The 16,314-nt window shown below is 37.6% G+C and overlaps 1 protein-coding gene across 2 annotated transcripts in view; it reads right to left on the bottom strand.

Annotated features, from left to right (window-relative positions):
• SLC17A1 (solute carrier family 17 member 1) overlaps nucleotides 1–16,314 on the bottom strand; it is a 57,728-nt gene that overhangs the window by 31,093 nt on the left and 10,321 nt on the right. The window contains exons 4-11 of one of the 2 annotated variants that reach the window (XM_023209722.3): nucleotides 14,825–15,058; nucleotides 14,654–14,741; nucleotides 14,223–14,309; nucleotides 8,300–8,418; nucleotides 8,036–8,197; nucleotides 6,841–6,973; nucleotides 6,601–6,748; nucleotides 2,328–2,418 (exon numbers count right to left, since the gene is read on the bottom strand). In XM_023209722.3, the coding sequence (XP_023065490.1) occupies nucleotides 2,328–2,418; nucleotides 6,601–6,748; nucleotides 6,841–6,973; nucleotides 8,036–8,197; nucleotides 8,300–8,418; nucleotides 14,223–14,309; nucleotides 14,654–14,741; nucleotides 14,825–15,058 (1,062 nt within the window). The remainder of the gene's footprint in view (nucleotides 1–2,327; nucleotides 2,419–6,600; nucleotides 6,749–6,840; nucleotides 6,974–8,035; nucleotides 8,198–8,299; nucleotides 8,419–14,222; nucleotides 14,310–14,653; nucleotides 14,742–14,824; nucleotides 15,059–16,314) is intronic. The other variant, XM_023209723.1, reaches the window with a different exon arrangement.

Here is a 16,314-nt window from a genome sequence, read left to right as displayed (position 1 = left end):
ACAAATAGGTGAATAAGTGGATTTGTCTGCTTATTTACCACTTTTCATTTTTTTCCTGCATCTCTAATTTTCTTTCTTTAAACCTAAAAACACTTTTAAACGTCCATTAGTGAATTGAATTCCCTGTTTTTGTTGGCTTGAAACATGTTGTCTTTCTTTTGGCAAATATTTTCACTGCTTACAAATTTAAGTTGGTAGTTATTTTCACTAAGCAGACCAAAGATGTAATTTTAATGTGTTCTGTCTTCCTTTCTTGAGTTTGAGAAGTCAGAGACCAGTCTATCTGTTGCTCATTTGGAGGCAATCTTTCTGATTCCTCTGATTGCTTGTATGACATTCTTTTTGTCTTTGCTTTTCTGCAATTTCTGGTTTCTTTTTCATCCTACTTGTGATTACTAGGCTTCTTAAAGATGTGAATTTCTGTATTTCTGGAAAACTAGAAAACAATCATTTTCTCTTCATACATAGCCTCTGCCCTATTTTCTCTCTTCATCTTCTGGGACTCCAGTTAGTTGTATGTTGGGTTTTCTGACTGGATTACCCCATCTCATGCCATATATTCTGTATTTTTACCATTTTTTCTTCCTGGGATTCATTCTGGATAGATCTTGACAGGTCAAGAATAGAGTAGGTTATACTATAGTAACCAATACCCTCAAGTCTTAGTGGCTTTTAATGACAGAAATTTGGCTTTTTGTTTACACAAAAGGTACATAATGGGTTGGCTAGGAGTTATGCTCCATATAACCTGGATTTCTGGATCCTGATTAGGAGCCTTGCAGTCATCCTTCTGAATAATACTAGTTGTTGCATCAAAGGGAAAGAATGGCCTCTTGGTTTCTAATGCTTCTCAGAATTCACATGTATCACTTCCTCTCATATTTCATTGGCCAAAATAACTTACAAGAATACATCAAACTTCAAAGAAGTGGGGAAATGCCCAAGAAGAGAACCAGAAAAGTTATTGCAGCTGCAATAATTGACATCCCAGGCTTGCCTTCTGGTCACCAAATATTTGATTCATTCAAATTTCAAATGCTCAGAAGAGTATTCAGTTTTTCTCTCCTTTTAAAGCTGAGGCAGGGGCAGATGAGAACTGTCTAAGTTAACTTACTAGGCAGAGACAACTTTGAACAGTTCTGGAGTCACATTTCCTTCCACATCTTGGATGTTTGCAGAAAAATTAGCTCCACTAACAACTTTTGGAAGTTAGCCCTGCACACCTGAGTGAACTCAATGGAAGAATAAAGGCACTATTCTCAGAGGAAGGAAACAGACCATGGCCACCTGGTGTTCCCCATTTCTAATGAGGCCACTTCTCTGACCAGGGAGCTTCTATGATTCTAGTGATGTTTTCTTCTTTTCTAATACCATAAATACAGACATTGTGGTGGTGGAAGATTCCTCTTTATGGGAAATGTGGCCATGGTGGATGCAGACCATCTCTCCCTGTCCCAACGTTGGGATAAGGAGCATTTGGAGGAATTATCTACACACTACCATTCCTTTTGTTGAAAGCATTCCTCCAAATAAAGTTTATATGTGATCCACATGGTGCTAGTGGTAGGAAGGTGTAGTCCTTTGTGAGTACAGATTTATGCCAGCATTTCCATTCTGACTCCTCTTATTTGAGTGGCTTTAGGATATTATCTCTTATCTTCTGCTTGTTCATTATAACTGAAGACATAGATTACCCAGGATAGGCAAACACCCAAGGCAGCCAGTGGTTTCAGTGGTTATTTACCTCTCTGGAATCAAACTATTCTTTCATTTTTAATCTCTGAAGTATTCTTTTGCTTTACTTTTTTTGCAGATGAGTCATGCATTTAAAATAACGGTTACAATTTGATAGGGCATTTTAAGTGTCCTTAACAGGAAAATTTCAGCTAACTTTGTCCATGACACTTGCAAAAACAGAAGTCTGCCTTCATAGTCAAATTTTGGTCAATCTTTAACTGTATTTACTTGTGATTTTTCATTCTTTCTTTGAGAAAACTGTATCTTGTTACTTATATTACCACTCAGCCAGTCAAATACCTGTGCTGATCAATCCACATATTCATTACTAAAAATAAAAGAAGTCCACTTCTGTACCAATGGCCAATTACTAAAGAGTTCTCTACATATCTAATTGACAAATAATGAGATAGAAATTGTATTATTTGTAGATTTAGAGAGATGCCTGATTTGACCAAGTTTATTTTCATATGATGCAAAAACTCATAAGTCATCTCCTTCTGGCATCTTCTCTGCGATATTTCCTGTGCATAATCTTTCTCTATACAGTTAATATTGGAAAAGTAACTACATGTCTGTATGTTTCTTACCTGCCTAAGGATCAATCCAGTCAAAGTGGAAGCAATCAGTCCTCCTAGCATTCCACTTAAAGTTGAACATGCTTTAATAAATCCAAAATATCTATACATAAAAGAATAATACACAAATGTAAAGTAGTACAAATACTGCAGGAAATGCCAACCTAATCGAATGAAATTTAAGAGAGATGACTGCTCATTTTGCAAATTCCTACTTCTCAAATTCCATTCAGATGTTAGAGAAAGTATATGAATATAGGCAACTTTCCAGTGTCACCACCACAACTTTCTGACAGAGTCAGAAAGGTTGTCTTTAGTAGTAAAGGATACGATGATGTTAATAAAATGGGATTATATTTAGAGTGAAACCCAGTAGAATTAGAAAATATGTAAGTTCCATTGAGAAATTCAGAAGGTGATATGTTTTGGTAATGGGAACTGTTTGGGGTTAATAAAAAATTGAAGGGCTTTGTTCACCTGGTTTACTCTCATAGGCCTAGAGCTACTGACCTACAAAATTGTTTCCAATACTCAGGCAAGGAAACCAGAAGCCTAGTTTACAAGCAACTATGATTGGCCAATCCTGGAAGCTCGAACCAATTCCAGCATGAAATGAGCTATAAAAGCAGGGAAACTGCAGCAAATGAATCCAGGTAACTGTGAATGGCATTATTTTGTTTGTTTTCATGGCTGAGTAGTATTCCATAATATATATATAACCACATTTTCATTATCTACTTATTGTTTGATGGGGATTTAGGCTGGTTCCATATTTCTGCAGTTGCAAATTTTGCTGCTATAAACATGCATGCGCAAGTGTCTTTTTCATATAATGACTTCTTTTCCTTTGGGTAGATACCCAGTAGTGGGATTGCTGGATCAAATGGTATTTCTACTTCTAGTTCTTTAAGGAATCTCCACACTGTCTTCCATAGTGGTTGTACTAGTTTACATTCCCACCAACAGTGTAAAGGTGTTCCCTTTTCACCACACCCACGCCAACATCTATTATTATTTTGTTTTTTAATTATGACCATTCTTGCAGGAGTAAGGTGGTATCACATTGTGGTTATGATATGCATTCCCCTGATAATTAGTGATGTGGAGCATTTTTTCATATGTTTGCCACCAAATGCCATATGTTTTCACTTATAAGTGGGAGCTAAGCTATGGGTATACAAAGGCATACAGAGTGATATAATGAACTGCGGAGACTCAGAGGGGGGAAAATGGGAGGAGAGGCAAGGGATAAAAAACCACATATTGGGTACAATGTACACTATTCCTATGATGGATGCACTAAAATCTTAGACATCACCACTGTCAATTCATCCATGTAACCAAAAACCACTTGTATCTCAAAAGCTATTGAAATAAAATGAATATTTTTTAGAAAAATTCAGAATTAACAAGGAACTCCAACTTAACAACAACAAAATATAAATAACTACATTAAAAAAGTGGGAAAAGAACATAAGTAGCCATTTTCAAAAGAAGACATACAAATGGACAATAAGCATATAAAACAACTTTCAACATCACTAATCCTCAGGGGTAGTGCAAACTAAAACAATGATGAAATAGCATCTTATGCCAGTCAGAATTATTATTATTCAAGTCAAAAAACAACAGATGTTGATGAGGATGCACAGAAAAAGCAATACTTATACACTGTTAGTGGAAATGTAAATTAGTACAACCTCTATGGAAAACAGTATGGAGATTTCTCAAAGAACTACAAATAGAACTACCATTAGATCCTGCAATTCTGCTACTGGGTGTCTACTCAAAGGAAAAGATATTATTGTATCAAAAAGATATCTGCACTCATGTGTTTATTGCAATACTATTCACAATAGCAAAGATATCAACCTAAGTGTCCATCAACAGATGATTGGATGAGGAAAATGTGGTACATATGCACAATGGAATACTACTCTGCCATAAAAAAGAATGAAATAATGTCTTTTTCAGCATCATCGATGGAAATAGAGGCCCTTGTCTTAAGTAAAACAACTCAGAAACAGAAAACCAAATACTGCAAGTTCTCAGTTATAAAGTAAGAACTAAATTACTTATACATATTGACAGAGTGTAGAATAACAGACATTAGAGACTTGGAAGAGTGGGAGGAGGGTGAGGGTTAAAAAATTAGTTAATATGTACGATGTACATTATTCAGGTAATGGTTACCCTAAAAACCCAGGCTTCACCACTACATAATATACCCACTTAACAAAATTATATTTGCACACCTTAAATTTATACAAAAACTAACGACTTTTAAAAATGCTTTTGAGAGCTTGGATCTAAGAAAGAAAAAGATTTTTAAAAACTCTCCCTAGTTACAATGAACTATCCACACACACACACACAAAATCAATGAAACAATCCCATATATAATAGTTACAAGAAAAAAATTCTTAAAATAACTTTAACTGAATGGGTGAAAGACCACAATGAAAACTAAAACGTTAGTGGAAGATATTGAAGAAGACACAAACAAATGTAAAGATATCCTGTGCTTATGAATAGGAAGAATTAATGTTGTTAAAATGTCTGTGCAATTCAAAGCAATCTAAAGATTCAATGTAATCCTTATCAAAATTCCAATGACATTTTTCCCAGAAATAGAAAAACAATCTTACAATTTCTATGGAAGTACAAAAGGTCCCAAATAACCAAAGTAATCTTGAGCCAAAATAACAAAACTGGAGGCATCACACTATCTGACTTCAAAATATACTTCAAAGTTTTAATAATCAAAATGACAAGATACTAGAATGAAAATAGATACATAGACCAATGGAGCAGAATAGAGAGTCCAGAAATAAATCCAACATTTAGGGTGAATTGATTTTTGACAGTTTGGTGCCAAGAACACACCATGGAAGAAGGATGATCTCTTCAATAAATGCTGTTGGAACAACCGGGTATCCACATGCAGAAGAATGGAATTAGACTCATCTCATGCCATATATAAAAATCAACTCAAAATGGATTAAAGACTTAAACATAAGACCTGAAACTCTAAAACTACTAGAAGAAAACACAGGGGACAAGCTCTATGACTTTGACCTGGGCAATGATTTTTGGGTTAGGATCACAAAAGCACAAGCACTGAAAGCAAAGACAGACAAATGGGATTATATCAAACTAAACATCTTCTGCACAGGAAAAGAAACAATCAACAGAGTGAAGAGACAACCTGAAGAAAAGGAGAAAATATTTGCAGACTGTACGTATAATAAGTGGTTAATATCCAAAGAATACTAGGAACTCAAACTCTGTAACAAGAAAACAACCCAATTAAAAAATGGGCAAAGGACCTGAATAGTCATTTCTCAAAAAACAAAGATATACTATCAACAGGTGTATGAAAAAAATGCCCAACACCATTAATCATCAGGAAATTCAAATTAAAACCACAATGAGATATCCCTCTACACCCATTAGAGTGTCTGTTATCAAAAATACAAAAGATAAGTGTTGGTGGGGATGTGGAAAAAAGGGGAACTTTTGCATACCATTGGTGGGTACATAAATTAGTACAGCAGTTATGGAAAACAGTATGGATGTTCCTCAAAAAATTAAAACTAAAACCACTATATGATCCAGCAATTCCACTCCTGAGTGTCTATCCAAAGGAAATGAAGTGAGAATGTCTAAAGAGATACCTGCACTACCATGTTCATTGCAGCATTATTCACAATAGCCAAGATATAGGATCAACCTAAGTGTCCATCAGCAGATGAACGGGATAACAAACGTGATAATATACACAATGGGATACTATTCAGCCTAAAAATGAAGGATATCAAGTCATTTGTGACAACTTGAATGAACTTGGAGGACATTAATTTAAGTGAAATAAGTCAGACAGAGAAAGACAAACACTGCATGATCTTAGTTACATGTGGAATCTTACAAAATTGGACTCAGAAGTAGAGTAGAATAGTGATTACTAGGCACTGGGAGTGAGATATTAGCCAAAAGATACCAAACTTTATTTATATATGAGGAATAAGCTTAAGAGATCTATTGCATAACACAGTGACTATAACATAAAACAACATATTATATTCTTGAAAATTCCTAAGAGTAAATTTTGTGTTCCCACACACACACAAAAATGCTAACTGTGTGAGGTAATGCATATGTTACTTTGCTCGATTTTAGCCATTCCACAAAGTATCCATATTTTAAATCATCATGTTATACACAATAAATATATACAACATTTATTTTGTTAAAGGTTTAAAAAAAGTGTATAAACAAATCCTACCTGGGAGCGATATCCAAGCCATTTATAAGTACTCCACCCAAGCAAAAGCTGCCTGTTGCACCAGCAAGTATTAGGAAAATGACAATGCCGTAGAAGCTGGAACTCAGGTAAGGCAGGCATACACCAAAGATTGCAGGAAGGAGAAATCCTGGGGAGTGATTCAGACAACATAGTTAGGTGCATCCTAAAGACAGGGGAGAAATATCTCCCAAGTGCTTAAATGTTCTGGCTGTTGCTTACCTGCTGCTGTGAAGAGTTTCCGGACAGCAATTACGCTGAGAATATTCCTGGTCAGGAAGAAGTCTGATAACTGACCTACTAGGATACCACAGATCCAACCAAACAAATAGGGAAGGGAAGACAGAAACCCATTCTGAAGAGGAAACATTATTCTTGGAGTGAGTTTGATGGGTAAAGCAGTACTGACACACAGAGTCAGTGTGAATCTATGTTAAAATTTTTTATCTAAAATGAGTACTTTCATATAGGAAACCATCAATATACAATACCAGAATTACTGCTGGGATCACATTACCCAAAAGAAAGAGAAAAATAGCTTTGAGGTCAGTAATATTTATCATAACCTGTCAAATCTTCCAATTTCAGTATCATGAAACATAAAAGCACTGGCTAATAGAGAAGGAAGACTACATCGGGAATGGGAAATACTGGCCCTGGGGAAAATAGTAAGAGAGGATAAAGATGACAATTACGGACATGTGTATAGTGCTTACACTGGACCAGCTGCTACTAATCCTCACAACAACTTCAGGGTTTCATGAAGTATAAAATTGAGTCAGAGAGAGTTTATAAGACCTTACTGTTATGCTGGGCCCTAGGCTGGTTTACTGGAAGTTCACTACAGAACGCGGCAAGTGGTAAGCCCAGACAGACTCCATTTCTAAAGGAGTCTTGTCTTGTCTGGGGTTTTGAATAATAGGAGTTTGCCCGTATCAGTGATTCTCCAAGCCAGATGAGTAATGGGTATGCCAGTCCTTCCAAAGCAAGACTTGAGTCTTGTTTTCATAGCCCAGACTCATTGCTTTACCTTGGAGAGGATTGGTGAAAGCTTGGCAGAGTGACAGGGCCTGGCTAAGTGACTTTCATAGGAGGCCCCCAGTCTCTGTAGGGAATGGTGGTGTTGAGCCTTAAGTAATATACAAAGGGAATCACACAGTAAATGGGAGATGGGGAATGTGTGGAAACACAGATGCATGTACGCTGCTGCTGGAGTGCCAGACACTTGTGTCTGTATCAACGCCTTCTGTTTTGGGCAATGTTCATATAAAGAGCAGAAACAGTTAATTTCCAGGTGAGGAGCAGTAGCCAGACAGTGTGAGGAGTTGGCAAGAGCTGAGACTAGGGTCATTAGAGACAAAAAAAATGTACACAGAGTCTTTCATGAAGTTAAAAACAGAACAAATAGTATACTTACCTCTTTTATATTAACATGAAGCGTGGAGTTGATAAACAGTGGCGTGTATAGTGTCGTGATGATATGTGACCAGAAAAAAGTAAAAGTACCAATGGAAACAGCCCAGACTGGAAGCGATTTAAGCATAGCCTTGATAGGCAGAGATTGTCTACTTGAACTGACCTGGAAAGAAATTCATTAATAATTAGCACATTAGAACAAACTGGAACATGTTTAGTTTGGAGTAGAATCTTGGAGATGCCAATATGGAGAACTGTGCTCTACCTGCTGGACCAGGGAGGATGTGATGTATTCCTTTTCACTGATGCTTATACATGGGTGGTCCTTGGGGTCATCATAAAACAGAATGAACCAGAGAAGACATAGAGCACAGCCACAAGCACCTATCAAAGCAGGATAAGTTAGAATTGGAAGTTTCTGTTTGTAGTGGATCTCTTTCCTGAATTTGCATTTTTCAATGTATTAGTCTGAGAACCTGGACCTCCTGTTTCTTTTTTGAAACTTTGCAACAAGGCTTATGTTTTTCATAGTCCTCCTTTTATCCACAGGGACCTCTCCCTGCTAGAAATAGGGTAAGGCCTATGCCCTTTCCTGATCTCCTATCCTCTGCTCCCTCCACTCATGACATCTGGGCCTGCCTGCCTTCGGGCTCTCATCTTTTCAAATTCCTCATGTGTTCCATCGAATATGGCACAGCTGAGCCTGCTCAGGGCTTGACAATTGCCCAGTTGTTTTGTTTTGTTGTGTTTATAATGTTTAAGTTCAGGGATACATGTGCAGGTTAGTTATACAGGTAAACTTGTGTCATAGGGGTTTATTGTACAGATTATTTCATCACCCAGGCATTAAGCCTAGTATCCATTAGTTATTTTTCCTGATCCTCTCCCTCTTCTCACCCTCTACCCAGTGGTAGAGGTTGTTCCCCTCAGTGTGTGTTGTTCCCCTCTAGGTGTTCATGTGTTCTCATCATTTAGCTCCCACTTATAAATGAGAACAAGTGGTATTTAGTTTTCTGTTACTGTGTTAGTTTGCTAAGGAGAATGGCCCCCCAGCTCCATTCATTTCCCTGCAAAGGACATGATCTTATTCTTTTTATGGCTGCATAGTATTCAATGGTGTATATGTACCACATTTTGTTTATCCAGTCTATCATTAATGGGCATTTAGGTTGACTCCATGTCTTTGCTATTATGACCCAGTTTTGACAGCGTAGCCTCAGCCATGTACCTGAGATATAGCCCAGACTTCAGGGATTGTAGGAGTTCTGTAAGAGTTTGACAAGTTATTTATATGAGTTTTTATATGAATAACTTGACTGTGAGGAATTCTCTGTTGGGACAGGAAGTATATAGTGCTCACCAGTCAGTCTTCCAGAAGACTTGCATTCATTTAACAAATACTAAGTGCCGATTATTTACCATGCACCTATTTTAAGTACTGGGGATACAGCAATGAATAAAACAGACAAAAATCCCTGCCTTTATGGAGTCGACTTTGTAGTGGATAAAAAAGAACAAAAATTATTTTATTCAATCAACTCCCCGAAAATTCATATAATACTGTTTATTATCTCTTTTTCAAAATGAGCAAACTGAGACTCGGAAAGATCAAATTATTTGTGGGACATAAATGTTAGTGAGTGGTAGTTTACCTGTAAGCATGAATTATATTGTTCAGGGAGAAACTACACCCTTAGATGGGGAGGCTGGGCTGCTGGAAATAAAAATACTATAATAGAAATAAAGAATGCCTTTGATGCATCAGTAGACTAGACATGACCAAGAAAAAATCAGTGAGCTTGATAAAATGGCTATAGAAATTCCTAAAACTGAATTGCAAAGACGGAAAAAAGAAATAAAAAGACAGAATGGTCTGGGCGTGGTGGCTCACGCCTGTAGTCCCAACACTTTGGAAGGCCTAGGCAGGCAGATCACCTGAGGTCAGGAGTTCGTGACCAGCCTGGTCAACATGGTGAAACCCTGTTGCTTCTAAAAATACAAAAAAATTAGCTGGGCGTAGTGATGTGCCCCTGTAATCCCAGCTACTCAGGGGGTTGAGGCAGGAGAATCACTTCAATCCAGGAGGTTGAGGTTGCGCTGAGCTGAGATAGTGCCATTGCACTCCAGGCTGGGTGACAAAAGCAAGACTCCATCTCACAAAAAAAAAAAAAAAAGAATGGAATATCTAAGAATCGTAGGACAATTATAAAAGCTGTAATATACATGTAACAAAAAAATACCACAAGGTGTAATATACTCGTAAAGAAACATACCGGAAGAAAGAAAGAAATAGAGAAAGAAAGAGAAAAAAAGGAAAGAAGAGAAAGAAAGGAAGAAAGAAAGAAAAAGCAATGAAGGGAGGGAGGGAGGGAGGAAGGAAGGAAGGGAAGGAGGGAGGGAGGGAAGAAGGGAAGGAGGGGAAAGAAAAAAATAGAAAAAATATTTAAAGCAATAGTCACTGAGAATTTCTTAAAATTAATAATAAACTTCAAACCACAGATATAAGAAGCCCAGAGAATGCCAAGAAGAATAAATAAAAAAAAATAAAGTTACAACCTGACATATTGTAACCAAATGTCCCCAGTTTTTTAAGAAAAAGAGAATGAATTACTATTTTTTTAAAAATTTTCTCTTCTTTTCGCCTTTCCCCTTTTCCTCTTGCTTCTCATTTCCAACTTAGCCGTTCAGAAATGCAAATACAACGTTTCATCTCCTCCCCTCACCAGACATTCGCTATAGGAAAAATTCTCCTAACTACGTGCTTCAAGACATAGCTCTCCTCCAGAGCTGACAGTCAATCTGCAGACCAAATTGCCAGGGAACTTTCATCTCTAGGGCGTGGCCTCAGAACTTCCACTCTCCAGGAGTGGCCTTGGAACTTTCTTCCACCAGGAGAGCATATGGAAAACATGCCCTTTTTGGCCACTTTTTCAACCTACTTCTGTCCATGAAAGTGCCACCTCAACTGTGCAGTAGATAACTGCCTGGTAGCAAGGGGACCCCTGCCCTTGCTCATTTCCTCTCCTACCTTATGAAAATGCTCACTTTTTTTTTTTGCCACTTCAGCTCCAAAGGTGAAACAGCACATTTAAAAGCAAGAAATTTTGTTTCCCTTCCCCAAGTTAGCTTTGGAATAAATCCACTTTTCTTGTACCAGCCCCCACTTTTGTTAATTGGACTGTACATGTGGTAAGCAACTAACTTGATTTTCAGTTACAATATAATATTCAACTTCAATAAATCAAAGACAATTTTGAAAGAAGCCAAAGGGGAAAAAAATAACCTGAAGAGTCATGTTTAAATTTAGAATTCTGAACACAAATCTCTGGTGACTAGTCTGAAGCTTGACCCATTCCTACCCAGATCCATTCCCACCTTGCTAGGTACTTTGAATGGATATATGTGGAAACCCTTGCCTTCCCCAATGGTGTACCATTCATATCTTGTGCAAATAGTGCCTCCTACCTCCCTTGGTCACTCCGCAATTCAATGGATATTGGGAAGAACCCTGCTGGTCTTTTCCAATATAACCAATAGCCTTGGTTCTATTTAAGCAACACATTCCAGGTATAATGATTAGAAGCAGAGTCATGAGCTCTACAGAGCCTACTGTCTTGGCACCTGCCCTATGAAGAGAGCCTAGCTAGAGAGGGGCTAGAATGGGCTCTCCACAATGTGGAATCCAGGGCAAGGGCCCTCTGGCCTGGCCTCAGGGCAGCTGTGACAGAAGCCATAAGTGATCTTGGCAACAGCTGTGTTTGATGGCACAGACACTAGTCACATGTGAGTTAAGGAGAGTGTGAGATGCTAGGAAATGTAGGCAATGGGTACAGACAGATTATGCAATGATTTCAATGGTCAAAGGGAGGTTAGTTGAGATAGAAGACAGGGAAAGGGAATCATTTTAGAGATTTGAGAAGAGTTAAGGAGTTTGAAATAAATAGTCTTTAGGAGACAAATACAGCAGGATAGATAGGCTTTTTTTTTTTTTTGAGACAGAGTTTCACTCTTGTTGCCCAGGCTGGAGTGCAATGGCATGATCTCGGCTCACTGCAACCTCCGCCTCCTGGATTCAAGTGATTCTCCTGCCTCAGCCTCCCACGTAGATGAGATTACAGGCGGCCACCTCCACACCCAGCTAATTTTTTGTATTTTTAGTAGAGATGGGGTTTCACCATGTTGGCCAGACTGGTCTCAAACTCCTGACTGTAGGTGATCCACCCACCTCAGCATCCCAAAGTGCTGGAATTACAGGCATGAGCCACTGCGCCCAACTGGCCAGGCCATTTTAAGTGCAAATGTAAGTCTGTGACTCAATTTACTCTATTTGGTAATCTCCAGCAATTATCAGCTGCTTAAATACAGTTATTGTCTTATTCTTTAAAACAGTATCTATTCAGATTTGTTCAACTTTATTGGCAAGAATATTCAAATGGAATTTTAAAACAATCTTGGTTTTAGTTTTCCCTCTGCCACTAACGAACAGGTCATTTGACATATGTGGACATCATGTAATTTCCAGTAAAAGGGTTGTGGGAGGCAGACACCTAAATTCCTAAACAGCTGTCATCTAATCTCTTTTCCTCGATTCTTAGTGATAAGGTAGAAACATGTGAGGGACTTCACAGTAAAGCTATTATCATAGTACAATGTGTAGTTGTGTAACAGCTTCGTTTGAGTTTCATGAAGCCACCCATGATAACTGTAAGTGGCATACATTGCTGTACATGATCTTATCACAGAAATACAACATAAATATTAGATGTCATTCAACCCTTGATCAGCAATGTTGGGCAGCATTAGTTATTCCAAAGTTTTCCTTATATGGAGCTGAAACCTCTCCCCTGCTCCCCCGCTTCCCCATAATTTCTGCATATTTGGGTTAGTTTTGTAATTCAAAACAGATCTGCATTTTATTTATATGAAAGTCCTACAAGGTATGTTTTCTCAAGTTTTCTATTCCTCAGGCTAGCCATTCTCAGTTTTTTCAGCCCCTTTCCTGATAAGGGGCTAATGTTCCATCACTATACTGACCATTGTCTACTACTGAAGACTAACACAGTCATAACAGCAATGGAATTTTGAGGATGGAAGTTGTGTTTTCAGATTAGGCCTCTGCCATCTGCTCACTGTATGTATTGGATATCTTCTGTTTGTCTCCCTAGATGTACTCCTCATCCTTCTTCACCTTGCTTTGGCTACAGATGGCTGATTTGAATGAACATCAGTAGGCCTCCATGTCCTCTGCTTCTACCTAGATTTGGCCAACAGAAATTCCAGGCAGAGATGAGAGGGAGAGAATTGAGTGAGATCAAGGTGCTTTTTCAAACCCTGGTTACCTCTGTCCTGTGATTGCCTCAATCTATGTGTCCTTTTAGGAAAAATCAGGAGGCATCCTGCTCTATAGAGCTCTCCTAATGGATTCTGATAACTACTTCCTTGCTTGATGCCTTTGGACCTGGGGATGCTAGATGTTACGAGCTCCTGTATCACTAGCCCCAGGTAACTGGACTATTCCTGGGATTCTACCACATCTCATACTTTCCTTTTTAAGTGATCATTTTGTAAATAAATTCTTCTAATTTTGCCTTAAGTATATGACTTTGATCAAGTTACCTAAGCCTTTTGAAATTTCCTCACATATCAAATGGGCATAATAGAACCTATCCACATTTTCTTATTCACAAACCTGAAATCAAGATCAGAGAGCCAAAAGTGATTTTATCACTTATTTGTAAACCTTATTTCTTTATAGTTTTTGTGTGTATTCTAGTTTGCACAGATTTCATTTTTTACTGTAGAAATTAATGTGTTTGATTATGGGGTAGTGCTCCACATCATGCTTTGAATGTTAAGTATAAAAAGTAATATATTTCTGAAATCTATAAACTTATTTATTCTGATCATCCTTTTCCTGGAGAGTTTCATATAAAAGCATATGCATCTATAGCACCTACATTATAGAATTACAAAAGTTATGTATGAAAATACATGTATAGTTTTAAGCATCATAATACCTTGCTTGTGGTAGGAACTTAATGAATATTGACTTTTCTCTTTCACTCAGTGGAGTTCTTGATTTTTAATTTTAACTTTATATGAATTATTACATTATATTGGGTTTTAATGTTTAAATTTTTCTTAGATTCTGCTGAATAATAACTAGGATTTTACAGAAGGAGACTCACCAAAAATATAGAAGACCATGGGCCAGCCCAGAGATTCACAGATTACTCCAGTCACAAGTAGGACAATAAAGGGTCCCAGCAAAAACCCTAATCAGTAGGTACAAAGAACATCCCTAATTAATGCAGGCATCTGAAAGTACAGATAATGTAGTCTCGCTGTAGCAATGAACAATTTCCTGTGAAATAAATTTGTGTATCATAACACAAATATCAAAAGAAAATAATAAAAATATTTTCTTTTCTCTCTGTTGAGGTAAGGATGCCTCTTCTCCATTCTATACAGTTCTCTCATCTTCACAGCAACAATGCTGAAATAGATGATTTCCAAAGCCCTTGACCATTCAAAACACATGTTTCTTATGGCTCTAGGGAAGAACATAATACAATGAGATGAAAATAGGATTCAAACATTCTAGTCTCTAACTCTTTACCTGATGTACTTATAGAAGTAAGTCGGCCTCGTTCCAGGGGAGGAGCCCATTTGACATGTATTTCAAACTGGGCTGTTCCAACTATCCCCTGAAATGAGAAAGTTTTGACATTTAATCTCTAATACTTCCTGTGAATTTAAACTCTGTTTAGTTTTAGCATTATTTTAATACCTGGGCTACTCCCTGAACTGCTCGACATACAATGACCCAAGCTACTCCAATTCCAGCTGCTGGTGGGATGAGTAGGCTTAACACAGAGCTGAGGCATAATGCAAAGCCAATCATTTTCTTCGTAGAATATATTCCAGAGAAGTATCCAACAGGAACTTGGATGATGACGAAACCATAGAAGGTGGAACTCAAGATAAGTCCCTGGATATCTGGGCTCCAGTTATACACAGGGTTCTAAAAGACAAGGGAGGGATACGTCGAATCACTCTGCATATCAGAAATTTACTGTGACATTCAGGGATTCAGGGAAACTGTTCTTCTGGCTCACCTCTTGTAAAGTAGCTCCCTTCTTATTAGTATGCTTTATTCATGACCTTCTTTATTCTTTAATCACACCATTTTCTATACATATTTACATTTTATTGTTGGAGTAATGTAAAGTCCTCACAGCCAAGGACACCATCTGTACCTCCCTCCAATACCTCTCACAGCATAGACATTTAATGCTTGTTTCTTGAATGTTGCTAAACTGCATGTAAACTCCTCCTGCACAGCATACATACATTTCAATAATTTCCTGTACTTCATAGTATACTACAGTTGTGAATTTCCTCTTGCCTGTTCACTTTCTCTAACTCCTCCATTAATTTAAACTCATTCACAAAACCACTTTTCCCCACATACATATTGCTCCCAGAGAGAAAAGTTGTGATAGAGAGAAAATAAAACCATGAAGAGTTCTGTCTGAGCTGTAAAAACAACTGCATGGAACAGTAAAAAGAAAAAGGTCATTTCTCTTCTTTTACTTGGTTCTCATGTGGCATGATTTTTCCAGAATGCATTTGTTGGTCCATTCCTACGTTAGAGGGCCTTCTATAGTTTCTTTTTACATTATTAAAGAATGATGAAAGAAAATCCTAATGTTGAATTTATTGTTGAGACTATGAAGAAGGAGGTTGCACATGTTTTTGGACCCACTGAATAGGAAGAAATCTTAATGGTAGTAGGGGAGGACAGGATAAAGTTTATTTGGAAGTGTCTAAGATAGTGGCATTTTCTAAACTTTCTCTGTTAGTTGCATAATTAGGAGGAACATATTAAGTAACAATGAGTTTCCTGAATAAACAGTGAATGTGCTGGGTGTTATTTTTGGTTCAATATTAAATAAAATAGGTAGGAATCCATATGTTTGTTGTCATCACTATTATCTTATCCCTCCATTCCTCTTTTTTTCTCTCCTTTTCAAGTCCCTGTCACCCTATAGCTGTGGCCTCTAGAGTGTATATTTCTCTTGGATGGAAAAGGACTTCCATGGAGAAATCTGATAGGAGTGATTCTCTGAGAATACCAAATAATAACCAGTGAGACACATCTGTATAGTAGCCTGGGTGCCAGGGAAGTTCCAGATCTTTTCCACTGAGGGGAAGAAGGCTACACAGAAGATGAAGCAGAATGCTCAGTCAGGTTTTGTTTTTTCTTGTTTTTAATCA

The sequence above is a fragment of the Piliocolobus tephrosceles genome, chromosome 5 (assembly GCF_002776525.5).
Source record: "Piliocolobus tephrosceles isolate RC106 chromosome 5, ASM277652v3, whole genome shotgun sequence".
Lineage (NCBI taxonomy): Eukaryota > Metazoa > Chordata > Mammalia > Primates > Cercopithecidae > Piliocolobus > Piliocolobus tephrosceles.
This window is presented reverse-complemented; position numbering and strand designations above follow the sequence as displayed.